Raw genomic sequence first — 13,388 nt, forward strand, 5'->3', positions numbered from 1 at the left:
AAAGGAAATACATTGTTTAGGGAAATACGTTGATCATTTATCTTTAATCAATTAATCAAAGTCATTTATTTCAATCAGTTTTTCTTTTTCAAAACAATACAGCAGATCTATTAAGTTTAAAAAGCAGAAAGTTGTATGTACTCTTATTCTGTATTAATCTAAATCTTGTTTCCAGTTGCTTATTGGGGTGAAGGGTGGGCTTTTCTTACAATGCATTTTTATTTATTTATTTATTTGTGCTTCAGAGCATAATGTTCTATTGTATAAACCAAACTGTTCTATATTTTTTCAATGTCCTGGGACGCCTGTATGTGTATAATCGGCAAAGACACGTATGTGGCAAATTTCATGTCAAACGAGCAGTAAATAAGAACATTAAAACGAAAATGAATCTTCCTTGTCCATTTAGCAACATTTTGTTTTACTCATTCTAATTTTCGTATGGGGCCGCGGTGGCTCAGTGGTAGAGCGTTCACCTCTGGTGCTTGGGGTCCCGGGTTCAAACCCTGCTCCCGCCAAGTGAACTTTGTGGTGGACAAACACCGTGTGCGTGGGTTTTCTCGGGGTTCTCCCGTTTCCTCCCACTTTCTTCATTCCACCATTTCATTCATTTCTCATCATCACCGTCTCCTTTAGCCTAACCGGCATAACCGTGGGACGTAAAACTTAAAGGTTTCATTTCATTTTTTCTAATTTTCGTATTTATATATCTTTTCCTATGAAATTTACCACAAATATACATTTCCCGATTATACACATAGTGTCAGTATTAAAAGTACCCTGCAAAATCATCAAATTATATTCTTACAAGAAGACAGTTATAGGTGTGCGACAATCATTTTGGACATAAGTGTACATGATGGAGACATGTAAATTGTACTGTTTAAAAGGCTGTTCTATTCTGAAGAGAATGTACAAACCGTGATTCTAGGGTAAATAGGGATGTCTCAGAAATGTTTTATATTACATCCAGGTCTTTAGGAGTAATCTGTCACGTTGTGAGGCTCATTGGTAAATATTTTCCCGCCGTTACAATTCAAGATAGAAGCTTGAAATTTTGTACACACATTTTTCAGTTGATTTTGAGATCTGTGTATTAACACAGAGAGGTTTAGAGAGGCTCAAAATTTGAAAGAAAAAAAATCAGAAAAATTCCCGATTTCTCTGAAAATTTCCTACCTCTGGGAAATGATAGGGAAATACGAATGGCATCATTTAAAAGGCTGTTTTGTTCTGAAGAGAATGAGGCACGAACCATGATCGTAGGATAAATAGGGATGATGCTGTAGCTGCTTAACTGAAAGTCCTATAATTTACCTTAATAATTTAAAGGGATAATGAACCATTAAACTAAGAAATGTTCGTGTTTCTTTTCCAGTAACAAGCGAATGATCTTTTATTAACCGTTGCGTTGTCTTAATTTGTACCCGTATTTATTAATATACAAATTCAGAAAATCTATTTTATTCAAATATAGTGTGCAGTCAAACTTGAATCCGACTAATATCAGGTAAATTTGATCTTGCAGATTTAGCGTCGATGGCAGTTGTTTGGATTAGATATGGATCCTGAGATACAGAGAATTTTAAGCATTCCCCATCCATTTCCAATAGGAGGAAGCCCTACAGAACCGAAAATCGTTGATGTTAGCCCTAATTATGTTATAGAAATTGTTGGAAGTAAATTTGCACTACTTAAAAAGGAAGCATCTCATAATCACTTTGAACTGGGTGGCAACTATTTGATGAAAGTAACGAATGGGTTTTTCAGGATTGAAGAAAGAACAGTTTCGAGTAATACAAGCTTGAATACGGATTCAAATAAACCGAAGGAGCATTTACAAAACTTGACTAGTGCAGGACAAGTGATTTTAACTAATAGCACTGACGTAATTAATAATAGCATACCTCCAGTAAAGAGTGTAGCTAATCAAACCAGTGGAAGCCTTTCAGAAACTCCGTATCCTGTTCAAATGCTCATAGTTTCTCGAGTTGCCAATAATTTAGTTCCTCCGACTCAAGTACAAAATCCCGAATGCCGAGTAAGAAACATAGACAACAATCCCGTATCTGATCCAGGACAATTCGTTAGTTATGGGACATCAAGTAACCATAATCGTGTTATATCCAGTAGAAGTATCTTTTACCATTATGACCCACAAGCATTAATAAATTCCGAATACTGCCGTACAGAGAGGACTAGAAGTGTTCCGCTTTCACAGAGAGATACTGTTTCTACTGTTAATTCAGGTAATCAGGATGTTAGTTTGTTTCCGGCAACTTATCATAGGAAAGATAATGATTCTGCGTTAGGTGTAGAAGAAAATTGTGTGAGTGATAAATCAGACAGTAAGGAAAGTGGGGTTTTGGATGATTCGCAGTGTGTAGAGAACGGGAAGTCTGAAAAAGTAGCGGTACAGTTAACGGAACCTCTAATACAATTGTCTAAGCGTATCGATATTGACGAGAATTTAGATAAAAATTCCCCTCTTGAGAATCTAGTTTCTGTTCATGGTACGAGTTCTCCAAAGAATGATAGTGATTACGATGGCAAAGAGAATGTTGACAGTATTGTTCCATCAAAAGATGATAAAATATTCCCAGGCAATATTTCGGAAGAATTAAACTCTGCTCCTACAAATTGCTTTACTGGTAGTAATTGTGTGATATCGTGTGAAGGCAGTGAAAACATTGTGACGAATAGCGGAACAAAGGAATATGTAAATGATGATGAAGTAAAGTGTGTTGGGAGCGAAAATGAAATAACTCATAGAAGTGTAGTTGTACGGTATGAATCATCAAAGGATTGTAATTTAAGAGCTGAAACTAATAAAGCATCTAAAGAAAAGCTAACGACGTACCAGGACAGTGTTCCCAAAGAAGAAACACCAGTGATAGTTCAAACAAGCAAAGAAATTTTCGTTCCAGAAGAACTTCAACATAGAATAGTAGAGAATACAGAAACTTACCAAAGTACAGATTGTGATCCATTAGACTCCGAGCATAATAAAACTAATATTCCAGTTGAATCAGTCAATAAGACATATGATACTCAAGAAAACAATAGGCTTATTAGTAAAATGGAAACCAATTGCAGTTCTGATCAAAGTAGTGCTAACGAACTATTATTTATTGACAATTCTTGCCTAGTGACTTCCGAGATAGAGAAAATTTCTAAACCTGCCATTGGTTCGGTAAAACAGGAAGAGGGCCTACTTCAGTCTAGTGAAAAGTGTGCTCTAATTGTTCCAAAGATCGAGCGAATAGAATTAAGTGATGATGAACATACAAGCACTGTTAAAGAGACGGTGTATTTTGATATAACTGAAGACATTGATATTAAAGATGAAGAGGAAGACACAACGTGTGATGACATGCAATACAATACTCCAATTAGTGATGTTGACAGTTGGCCAGATGATTGTCAGCTGTTCGTGGACCCACCTCTAGAAAATGACAGGTAAGCGAAATATAGTGTTCTCTTCTATGTCAGGTATGAGAAAGAAATTACTTTCCAGAAAACAGTGAAAACAACAGAGGAAAGAACGTCATAACGGGATCGAGATCCCGGGCTCGATTCCCAGTGGGAAATCAACGTATTCGATGATTCGGATTCCATCTCAAACTCTAGGTCCACGTGTTATATAGCCTTAGTGCCCATTTTGGACTAACCTCATGCTCACACCATCGATCTGACATCACGCTCACTCGATCTGACTCTTAAATCATTTTTACCTCGTGCTCACATCGCCAGCATAATATAACGCTTAATTAATCTCACTCTCACACACCGACATTAATCTCATTTCGACATCGTGCTCAGGCCCGTATCCAGGGGGGTCTAGGGGGCCAGTCCCCTCCTAAATTTTCGATGCCTCCCCTAAAAATTTCACGGCAGGCTTGCAAATGAACTATAATACGATGATGAATTATACTATGGTTGGATGCAGCCCCCCCACACACACACACACACACACACATTTTTGGGCTGGCTACAGGCTTGATCTTGCTCACTCGGCCTCACACACACATCATCAGCTAAATATCACAGTCACTCGACCTTATGGTCCAACATCATTTCGACATCGTGCTAACGTCACACGTCCGACGTCAAGCTTATTCTCGCTCACATTAACTTATAATGATTAGTGCGAATAGCAAAAGAAACCAACTTGGAATCCGTTCAGTACTCGTGCATTGACAGCTTGGCTAATATCAACCTGAATGCATACAAAATTATCCGTACACAAATGCTGTTTTCCTGCAAATTGTGTTGCGATTCAAACAAAACGAAGTTTTGTTCCAACCTCACCACAAACAACCGCAATAAATCACTATAGTAGAAGTTACGGATTAAGCAATTATAGATAAAACATAATACGACAAACTATTATGCATATAACGTATAGAGGAAAAATCCTGAATCGCATATACACATGGTCTACTTTACTATACTTGTATTATCCATATTCTTAGCTTTCTGCATACTTACACAAAGGTTTATAAAATGAATTTAAAAAAATAAATAAAATAACGGAAGAATTGAACATGTCACATAACGCAGGTCAGTGCGTTAAACCACCATCTTGTCGAATAAAGTATCGCTCTTCCCACTTCTCTCACGAAGCCCCGCCCACGGGTCTAGAACCCAGGCGTAAAATGTCTCAACCTCCCCTTCTTCCCCCCCCCCCCTCATAACATACGAATTTTTATTCATTTCGTCAGCACATGTACTCTCATTGGCTGGAGCATTATCATTAGGTATAAAAAAGGTATGTGAGAATACGCTATCAGAATAGTTCTCACGGGTGAGGTTCAAACGTGAACAAAGGATGCATTATAATGTAAAAAGAAAGAAAATGCAGAAATAAAACGAAATGCACTTCTTTAAGTCCATTCCACAAAATGAAATGAATATCCTCTAAATTTAGTTCATAATAAAGATCACTATAAACTGAAACTCGCGCTGACGCAATTTCACGCTTATTTTGTGAGAACAAGATCGATTGAGCATGGGTTTTTAACTTGTGAGTGCCGATCTTATTAATTTGGACATCTTTGGTCGGTGCTGGAAATGGACACTGAATCTCAGCAAACAAACGGAATTCATTTTCATTTTCTTTCTTTTTCGTCTCGTTCTTATGCGATGAAGCATTTTAACGAGAGCGCTTACAGTTTACTTTTAATGTTGTGCGATACTGTTTCCACTACTTTCTGGAAGTAATTTGTTCACCTTTTATAACTTCTAAAACTAGTATATTAAAAACATGACATCTAGAACGACACAAATGTAGGGAGGCAAAATCCATCTAATTTTTGTGTAGCAATATCAGGTAAACAATGTTGTAAATTAGACTTACAGTTGTATTTTTTTTTTTATTGGCACTACGCCAGCTTATTATAGAATATATAAATCAATCCAGTATATTACTTAACTAGTAAAAAATACATATTTCACAGGAAGATTTGGACTAAATAACTTCCAAGTGTAAAAATGTCTTCACGGTAATCACTACAGCACATGGCCTTAATAACAAAGTCACTTTTCTTCATTATCTAGCACGCACCGAAAGAAACATAACATGAAAGAAATATATTATGGTTTCTTTTTATTTTACAATTTCCTTTATTACGATCAGATTAGGGAGTTAATTTAAAAGTGTTGTTCTTTCATGTTTGGATAATATGAAATTCGTAATCCACTAGAAAGAAGATGATTAGAGAAGAAAGATGGACCTATTTTGCATTTATTGCTGCATCCGTATGTTCTCAGCATATATTTTGTTTTTGCTTCTCTTTATTATTTGTTATAAGACAAGGAACGGAAATTCAAGTCTGAATCTGGTAGCTAGATCAGAGAGGTTAGTCGTCATTTTTCCTTAGCAATTTGAAAGGAAATAAAGTAAATGCCGAATGTTATCGCTAAACTGATATTTGCGGAAATTTTACATTTGATATAAGGTACGCTCCAAATTAACTAAAAATGAGATTAACATATAATAGGTCATATCTTTTGCTTTGTGATAGTGTGAGAAGATATATTTTTAATAGCTCGCACTCCCCTTTAGGGTCGGCTGTCAGTCATTCTTCCGAGACACTAAGAAGTGAACACTCTAAAATCCGTCCAAGTCTATAGTTCGGTACTGAATTACTTATTTGACTTAAACGCATATAAGGCTTATAAACTCCACCCGTTCCCTCCGTCCAAATGTATACCACACCCGTCCTCAACGAAGCGATCAACTGTTTATATGCCACGCTGTCTAAAGAGCTTAAGTGTGGCTATCAATCTTTCTTCAGAGACGCAAATAGATGGACGCCCTAAAATCCATTCAAATTTGTGATGGATATTGAATGACAGTTCAGAATTAAATGCTAGTGAGGCTTATAAACCACACCCATTCTATCCGTCCAGGTGTTGTGTGTATATCACATTCTTCCTCAACGAAGCAATTGTCTGTTTACATGCTACACCCTTTGCAAATCTACCTATTAAAATGCTACAATAGCAATTAAAAGCGCCTGAGCTCCAACCTATAACTTTGGCTTTCAAATCTTTCATTTACGGTTATGTGTGATTTCACGTTTAACAGAGACAAACATTTAAAGTATTTGTACTTTAAATAGTCTAAATTAGTTAACTAAAATTTTTCATAAAGTTTATGATATAAAATTATTGTTCAAAGCCTTTTTATTTTAATAAGCCTTCTCTAAAATCAATGCACGTGAATTGTGCTTCCGAGTTCTTTTAAACTATATGTTGAGGACATTTATATGTTTGTGGTCAATCCTTTCGACAATGAGATCTCGGAAACTACAGGCTCTAAAAAGATGACGTGTTCACTGATCGATTGGAAATTTTGCGTAGATTGTCCAGTTGTAATTGAATATTTAAAAAAAAAAATTTTTTAGGGTACACTGGAAGCGTTGAAATTGAAAAAAAAAAAAAAAAAAACTAAAGCATCATATCCTATGCATTACACATTCCAACACCACATTGTTGTATATTGGGGTTGTATATGTTTCAGGCGTTTGTTTCATGGCCAAATAATAATGAAAAAGGAAGGATAACCATTTCTCGAGTCTAAGATAAATCTTTATTTTTTAAGTGTTTTGCCCAATGAACACCATATATAACTGACATTATAATTAATTGTATATGTAATGTATTTGCTTATTACATACTGCATGCAAGAAAAAGAAAACGCTGGTCATACATGAATTAGAAACTCCAACCGGAAGTAGGCTCAAATCTTGCAAACGGTGTGAGATATTGAGAAAAAATAATCGAAAAAATCTCCCCTTTACGATGACCCTTGCCGATTTTTTTTTTTTTTTTTTTTTTTTTTATCAAGACGACCTTCACTTCTGTCTGTGAAGGGACATGTACATATGTTGTGAGGAATGACAAGGAGATTTATTCTCATATGCGAATGATGCGCTGTGTAGAGAGCGCAGGTTCAACTAGTTATATATATTTAATATTTTCGGAACGGTCTGAGACAACTAATTCATTGGTTGGCTGGTTGAATTTGAGCTTAGTGTCTATTTCAGCACCGAGGCTATATGAGACATGGACCTATAGCTTAACGTGGGAGCCAAACTATTGTAGCTCCCGCAGGAAATTGAACGCAGGTTACTTAATTCGTTTAACGTCATTATGAAGGGGCACGGTGGCTCAGCGGTAGAGCACTTACTTCTAGTGAGTAAGCTATCTGACTCGATTCCCCTCCAAATAAGTTTGTGGTGGACTTCCATCATCATTCACGTGCCTTGATCATTCGTCTCTATTAGCCTAAAGGGCATATTCGTGGGACGTTAAACTCAAAAGATTTCATTTTCATTTTAAAACAATTTCGAAAAATATCTTGGACGTCTCTCGTTGCAAAATCCAAAACCCAGACACCAAGGCAAATTGCGGGCATTTTGGAAAAGGCATTAATCCACTTTTGTAATGAAACCGCTCGCGAAATAGATCACAAAAATACGTAGTTCTTGTACAACATTCAATTCATATAGTCTTCGAGACAAAATAATGACTGATTTTTTTAACGAAATTAAAAATCAGGGTTGGCAAAAACCATGGTTTTTATTGAAAAAACCAATAAACCAGGTTTTTTTGGGTTTAAACCCGGTTTTTTTGGTTTAAATAATTTGCTCTATGTATTTATATCACATATGGACAGAAATAAGTTTGTTTCGCCTTCGTGTTATATTACAACAATGGGATACACTGGAGGGGGTTACATAAGCTTAAAGCGAAATCCAAACCGCTTCTCGGCTTACATCCGAGGGAAATTATCCGCTATTTGAACTCGAAACCAGGATTAAATTGGCGATACGTCTGCCGATGCACTCAAGAAGGACTCCTGATAAAAAGACATTGTACTGATCTTTACATACTTGTTGATATAATTGTCAAGAGCCATTTCAAAAGGACAAAAAAAAATAAACCGTTGCACAAGTGAAGCCAATCTACAGAATTACATATGGACAATTTCAAAATACTGCAGTGTACACAAGAACTAATTTAGTCCAAGTTAGTTCACTACGATTTTTATTAGTCCAAGTTAAAGAAATATAACGACTTAATTTGCATATCAGTAAGAAAAGTGAATAAAGATACGAATTATTTGAATCCACTTTGGTTCTGACCCATTTATACATAAATAGATACTTCTGATTTCAATAAATGCCTCTGGTGTTTTTTTTATGACCCTCTCCTCCGCCCCCCCCCCCAAAAGTACGGCACTTCGATGTATTTTACCAATAGTAAACATTATTAAAACGAAACAATATTTAGAATTTTTCTTTGATTGCAATTGGATAACAATAATAACAAACTATAAAAAATCACAAAAGAAACATCCATAAACTTATAAAAAAAAAGCTGCTTTTGTAGTTTAATCTCTTTGAGTAATGAATGGGGAATTTAGGTCTGAATATAACACGAATAATATACGGGAGTGAAACGTGATAACCCAAAAATGTGTTTTCATCAAGATTTTACGAACACTTACACTTTTTCGAACATTTTTCGTTTTTTGGTTTAAAGTAGTTGGTTTTTTTGAAAAAAACAGCTGGTTTAAACCAACTTGGTTTAAACCAGCCAACCCTGTTAAAAATTAACGAAGTTTTTAACAAATCAATTTATTCGTTATTTTTTTTTAAAGAAGTGATTACAAGCGTGCTACTGGCATGTTCCAGAAGAGGTAGTTATAATTTATATTGTTGTTCGCATAAATAAAATGTAAATTAAATTCGTTAGGGAGAAAAGGAAATAATAATTACCTAAGAAACGTGTACTTACCTGTGAAATGATTCCGTCCTGAGGACAGGCACAATGAAGATAGTAGTCGAAATATATTAAATAAGTTAATAATCACACAAGTATAAGGTTACAAAGCTTTTATTTATATAGTACAATTTTGATTAAATAAATTCTATTACTTTCAAAGTTACTTTGTTGGTGCTTTTTCAATGTATGGCTCAATGGATTGAATGCACAACTAATAAGTAGAATTATAAGTATTTACATTCCGTTGACAAACAGATTCTTTTAATTGTTCTTGAGACAGCAATGTAGAGATCAGTGATCCTACCAAAATGCACTATTTCTACCAAATCTTTCGTATCAATGTAATCACAAGTAACAAAAATTTTAATCTGTGGAATTTTAAATTACATTAAACTGGCGGAGATGTGGTTCTTGATGAATGTGTATATCTATATCTATCTATCTATCTATATATATATATATATATATATATATATATATTATTGGGAAAATTTATCTTCTCAATCTATTCACCGTAATTAAAAGACATTAAATACAAAAATTAAACTTACTATACCTGAACTTGTATTTATTTATATTTTATTATCTGTTTGAAAAACTTTAAAATTATGTATTTTCTACAGTCTTTTTCTTTCTCGATACATAAAATATGTATATAAGGATTTGTGCACACTTAGGTATTTCATTGTACCTTCTTTTGTTCTTTTAGTAAAAAGATATAGTTAAGAAATAATCGTAAACTTTTTTTTTAAAACTTCAAACGTTTTTAGTTTTACTCAAATGCACAAGCAGAAGATATTATTTGAGAGAACTAGTACTTTTCACTCTTAATGCCGTGTACGAACTGCAACATCTTATCACTAGTCATAAGTTCTATTTTAATTTTTGTTTTCCGGCCCATATTAGTGTACTGAGAGAATTGTGAATGAACTGTTAACTAATTTCACATGGAGACTCTGGTAGTCCTTGAGATTAAAAGTTCAGGGAATTTGTTTGATTCTAGTTTAAATGTTCCTTTACAGCATCAAGATTACATGAGAGGGGAACCTATAATGTTTTATACAGTAGACTTGGAAGTAATTTCCCCGAAGTTACTAGGATAAGAAGCCAGAAGCGTTTCATTTGGTAAACTCTGACCAATAATAACAATCAATAGTTCTTCTAAAGTTCTCTTTCGATGTTTTCATCCATTTATCATACGAGGCACAGTATCTTGGATGGGTCATACTAAGTGAATGCCTACGATAAGATTAGCTTTTATTATTGTAGTTTTATTATGTCCTTTAAAAAAAAAATAAACAAGTAATAAAACTTCGAAAAAGGAAAGTATGGTAATAACGGAACTCACATATCTTAATGCAGAATCGGTAGCGCAAATTAAAATAGATGAATGCAGAGTTCTCTGTAACGAGTTTTATCATCATTGCAGGGCTCATAGCGAGTCACTTTTTTTTTTGTTTTTTTTTTTTTTTAGGTAAAAGTTACTTTTTTTTTCAAGTTGGTCACTAAAAGTTACTTTTTTCAAATTTGTCACTAAAAGTTACTATTTTGAGAGGTAAAGTGACGTTTTCGTGTGACTTATGTTTTGCATTGGCAGTTTTCTAAGAAAAATATACAAGTAAATGGAAAAAGGCAGCAACTTGTTACTCATTACTCTTCTGAAAACTTCAGCACTTGCTGCCACATGTGAAACAGTCAGCTTTATTCTCACTTGAGCTTTTATTCCTTCTAAAGCACAATGGATGGTTGGTGGATGCTTAAGTTCTCAAGGTGGGGTTGAGAACCCTTCTGTGTCTATTCTTTCCTCTATCATAATAATCTTTTAGTTTTCTCTCGTAATAGTTAACGCTCCGCTCAGCGTTGTGAGTGTATGTTTGTGTGGTCATCATGTTCGTCTTGTGTTATGTTCTTAAGAGTAGGTGATGAATTTGAATATTTTATGGCTTTAAGAATTCTCAATGCTAAGTTAAATATAATGTCTGGGATGGAAAAGTTCGGAAATAGGCCAGAACTGGTTCCACTTACTCAGAAGCTTTTTACATCTGCTAAATCTGCTTACCGTAACTACAAAGCTTACTTAGAAAACTTAAGAAAGGAAGAAGCGCAAAAAGAAGAAGTGAAGAAGAAAAGATGAAACAAAACAGCAAAGAGAGAGGTGGTGGAGAAATTGATAAAGGAAAACAGGGGCATGATGAGATTTTGGTCACTTTTTAGTCACTTTTTCGTGTGTTTTTGGTCACTTTTCAACTATTTTCAAGAGACAAGACCACTATGAGCCCTGTCATTGTTATTACTACTATTTAAGAATTTGCACTAGTTACTTAACTTTTATTATCGTTCATTACTCCAAATTTTCGTGATGAACAAGTTCATTGTAAACCTCGAACAGCGCGGTTTTACATAGCAGGAAACCAAATGACAACCTTGTCCTGTCAATGCTGCATAACGCATTACACCCATACTTAAAAGCAGAATAAAGGCACTGAAACATGAAATTGTGTAAAATGTGTCGTCGGTTATACAGTTGTAATATTAAAGTGTTAGAGCTGGTAATATTTTGTCGTGAAGTAAGATGGCGACCTGGATTGTAAACTGCAGTTGAAGTGTGGAAATATCCATCAAACTGTTAACACAGGTGAGTAAAGCATGTAGGAAAGAAATCTTGTGTAGCTTTTAAATCTGTAACAACGATCATGTGATTGAAAGGAATAGTTGCCCTTTTCGTTAGAGGAAACTTGTATTTTATGACATATTAGAGAATAGTCTTACTCCTTTATGTATTCCAGTAGCTACCGCACGTGCCATTGGTGCAATGGGTTCGATTCGCGCTGGAAGATAATTAAAATTTGAATACGTTATGGTCCGCGTTTAAACTGTAGATCCACTTCTCATATAGCCGCGAGGCTGGAAATGAACAGTTTCCTTTATGCATGCCATGTTTACTTTTCTTGCCAGTGTGTTCGACAACCCGTAGCTCTTGCCTGTAAGGTCCCAACCTTCCACGTTCATATTCTGACTGACTCTAAATGTGAATCATCCCCTGGTGCTTACTGTAATATTCACAAATGGATGATAGTTCTCTATGACCGACGATTTAAAAAAAGAAAAAAAGTCTCTGTTATGTTCTTGTCTCCCTATTCTAGTGTTCTTCATCGTAATCGGATTAAGAGGTAGGGTGCTTATCTTAGGTGTTTTATTTCATCCCAGGCTTTGTGATGGCCAAAAATTGATACGTAGTAGATTCATCTTTTATGTAGCATCTCAACCAAAAAACAAACTCACACAAAAGTACGATTGTGTATTCACAGTTCCTTAGTATGAGGCCAAAATTCAAAGGTGAACAACTGAACAGATTATACAGTCTAGAAGTTCTGGCCAGTCACAGGACTTCAACTGTTTAAATGAACAGTACGTTAAAATGCATGATGTTTTAACGACTTTTCCCAATCCCAACGACTTTTCTGTCTGTTTTCATCCGTAGTCCGCTGTTTTTTTTTTTTTTTTTTTTTTTTCATTCAAATAACTCTTGTTGACCTTTCAGTCATCGCCGAAAGATCTGAAGCCTATACCAGAAATCCAATCTAGGCCCACTTGCACTGAAAACGAGCGTACTGGCCATCGAAATCATAGTATAAGTTGTAGTGGCCTGTTGAAGTTTAGCGTTCCTCTTGAGTACCGAGTCTATATGAGACGTGGACCTACAGTTTAAGGTGTAATGGGTTCAGATATCAAGGCTATCCCACCGGGAATCGAACCCGGAACTCTGTGCACCAACAGGGAGGGCTCATAATAAAAGGAAACGAGCTTCAATTTCTATAGGAAACATCGAGTAACGTAACGAATGCCGTTTGTAAAGTTTTAATGTTACATTAAATATCTCTTTCGATCTCCGATTAGTAATTTCTATGTAGCTTACTTTAGTTCACTACTTTATGTTGAATATTTTGGACTATATATTCCTTTACGACCAACAGGGAATTTTTGTCACTGATTTTAAAAATATTATCGGATGAAATTGTAGTTTGTATGACTAGTATTAATCATGTTTATCTCTTAATGGTAAAGACATATCTTTCAAGTCTTGGGTATTC

The 13,388-nt window shown here is 35.1% G+C and overlaps 2 protein-coding genes across 4 annotated transcripts in view; one reads left to right on the plus strand and one right to left on the minus strand.

Annotated features, from left to right (window-relative positions):
* LOC145664872 (homologous-pairing protein 2 homolog) overlaps positions 1-13,388 on the minus strand; it is a 134,025-nt gene that overhangs the window by 85,974 nt on the left and 34,663 nt on the right. The gene's annotated exons all lie outside the window — the stretch shown is intronic.
* Positions 1-13,388, plus strand: part of LOC145664870 (uncharacterized) — a 48,722-nt gene that overhangs the window by 15,257 nt on the left and 20,077 nt on the right. For all 3 annotated transcript variants that reach the window (XM_081731915.1, XM_081731914.1, XM_081731913.1), the window contains one exon: positions 1,529-3,459. In XM_081731915.1, coding sequence (XP_081588041.1) covers positions 1,562-3,459 — 1,898 coding nt within the window. In that variant the 5' untranslated portion in view covers positions 1,529-1,561. The remainder of the gene's footprint in view (positions 1-1,528; positions 3,460-13,388) is intronic.

Source organism: Thermobia domestica, chromosome 11 (assembly GCF_964235325.1).
Source record: "Thermobia domestica chromosome 11, izTheDome1.hap1.1, whole genome shotgun sequence".
Taxonomy (NCBI): Eukaryota; Metazoa; Arthropoda; class Insecta; order Zygentoma; family Lepismatidae; genus Thermobia; species Thermobia domestica.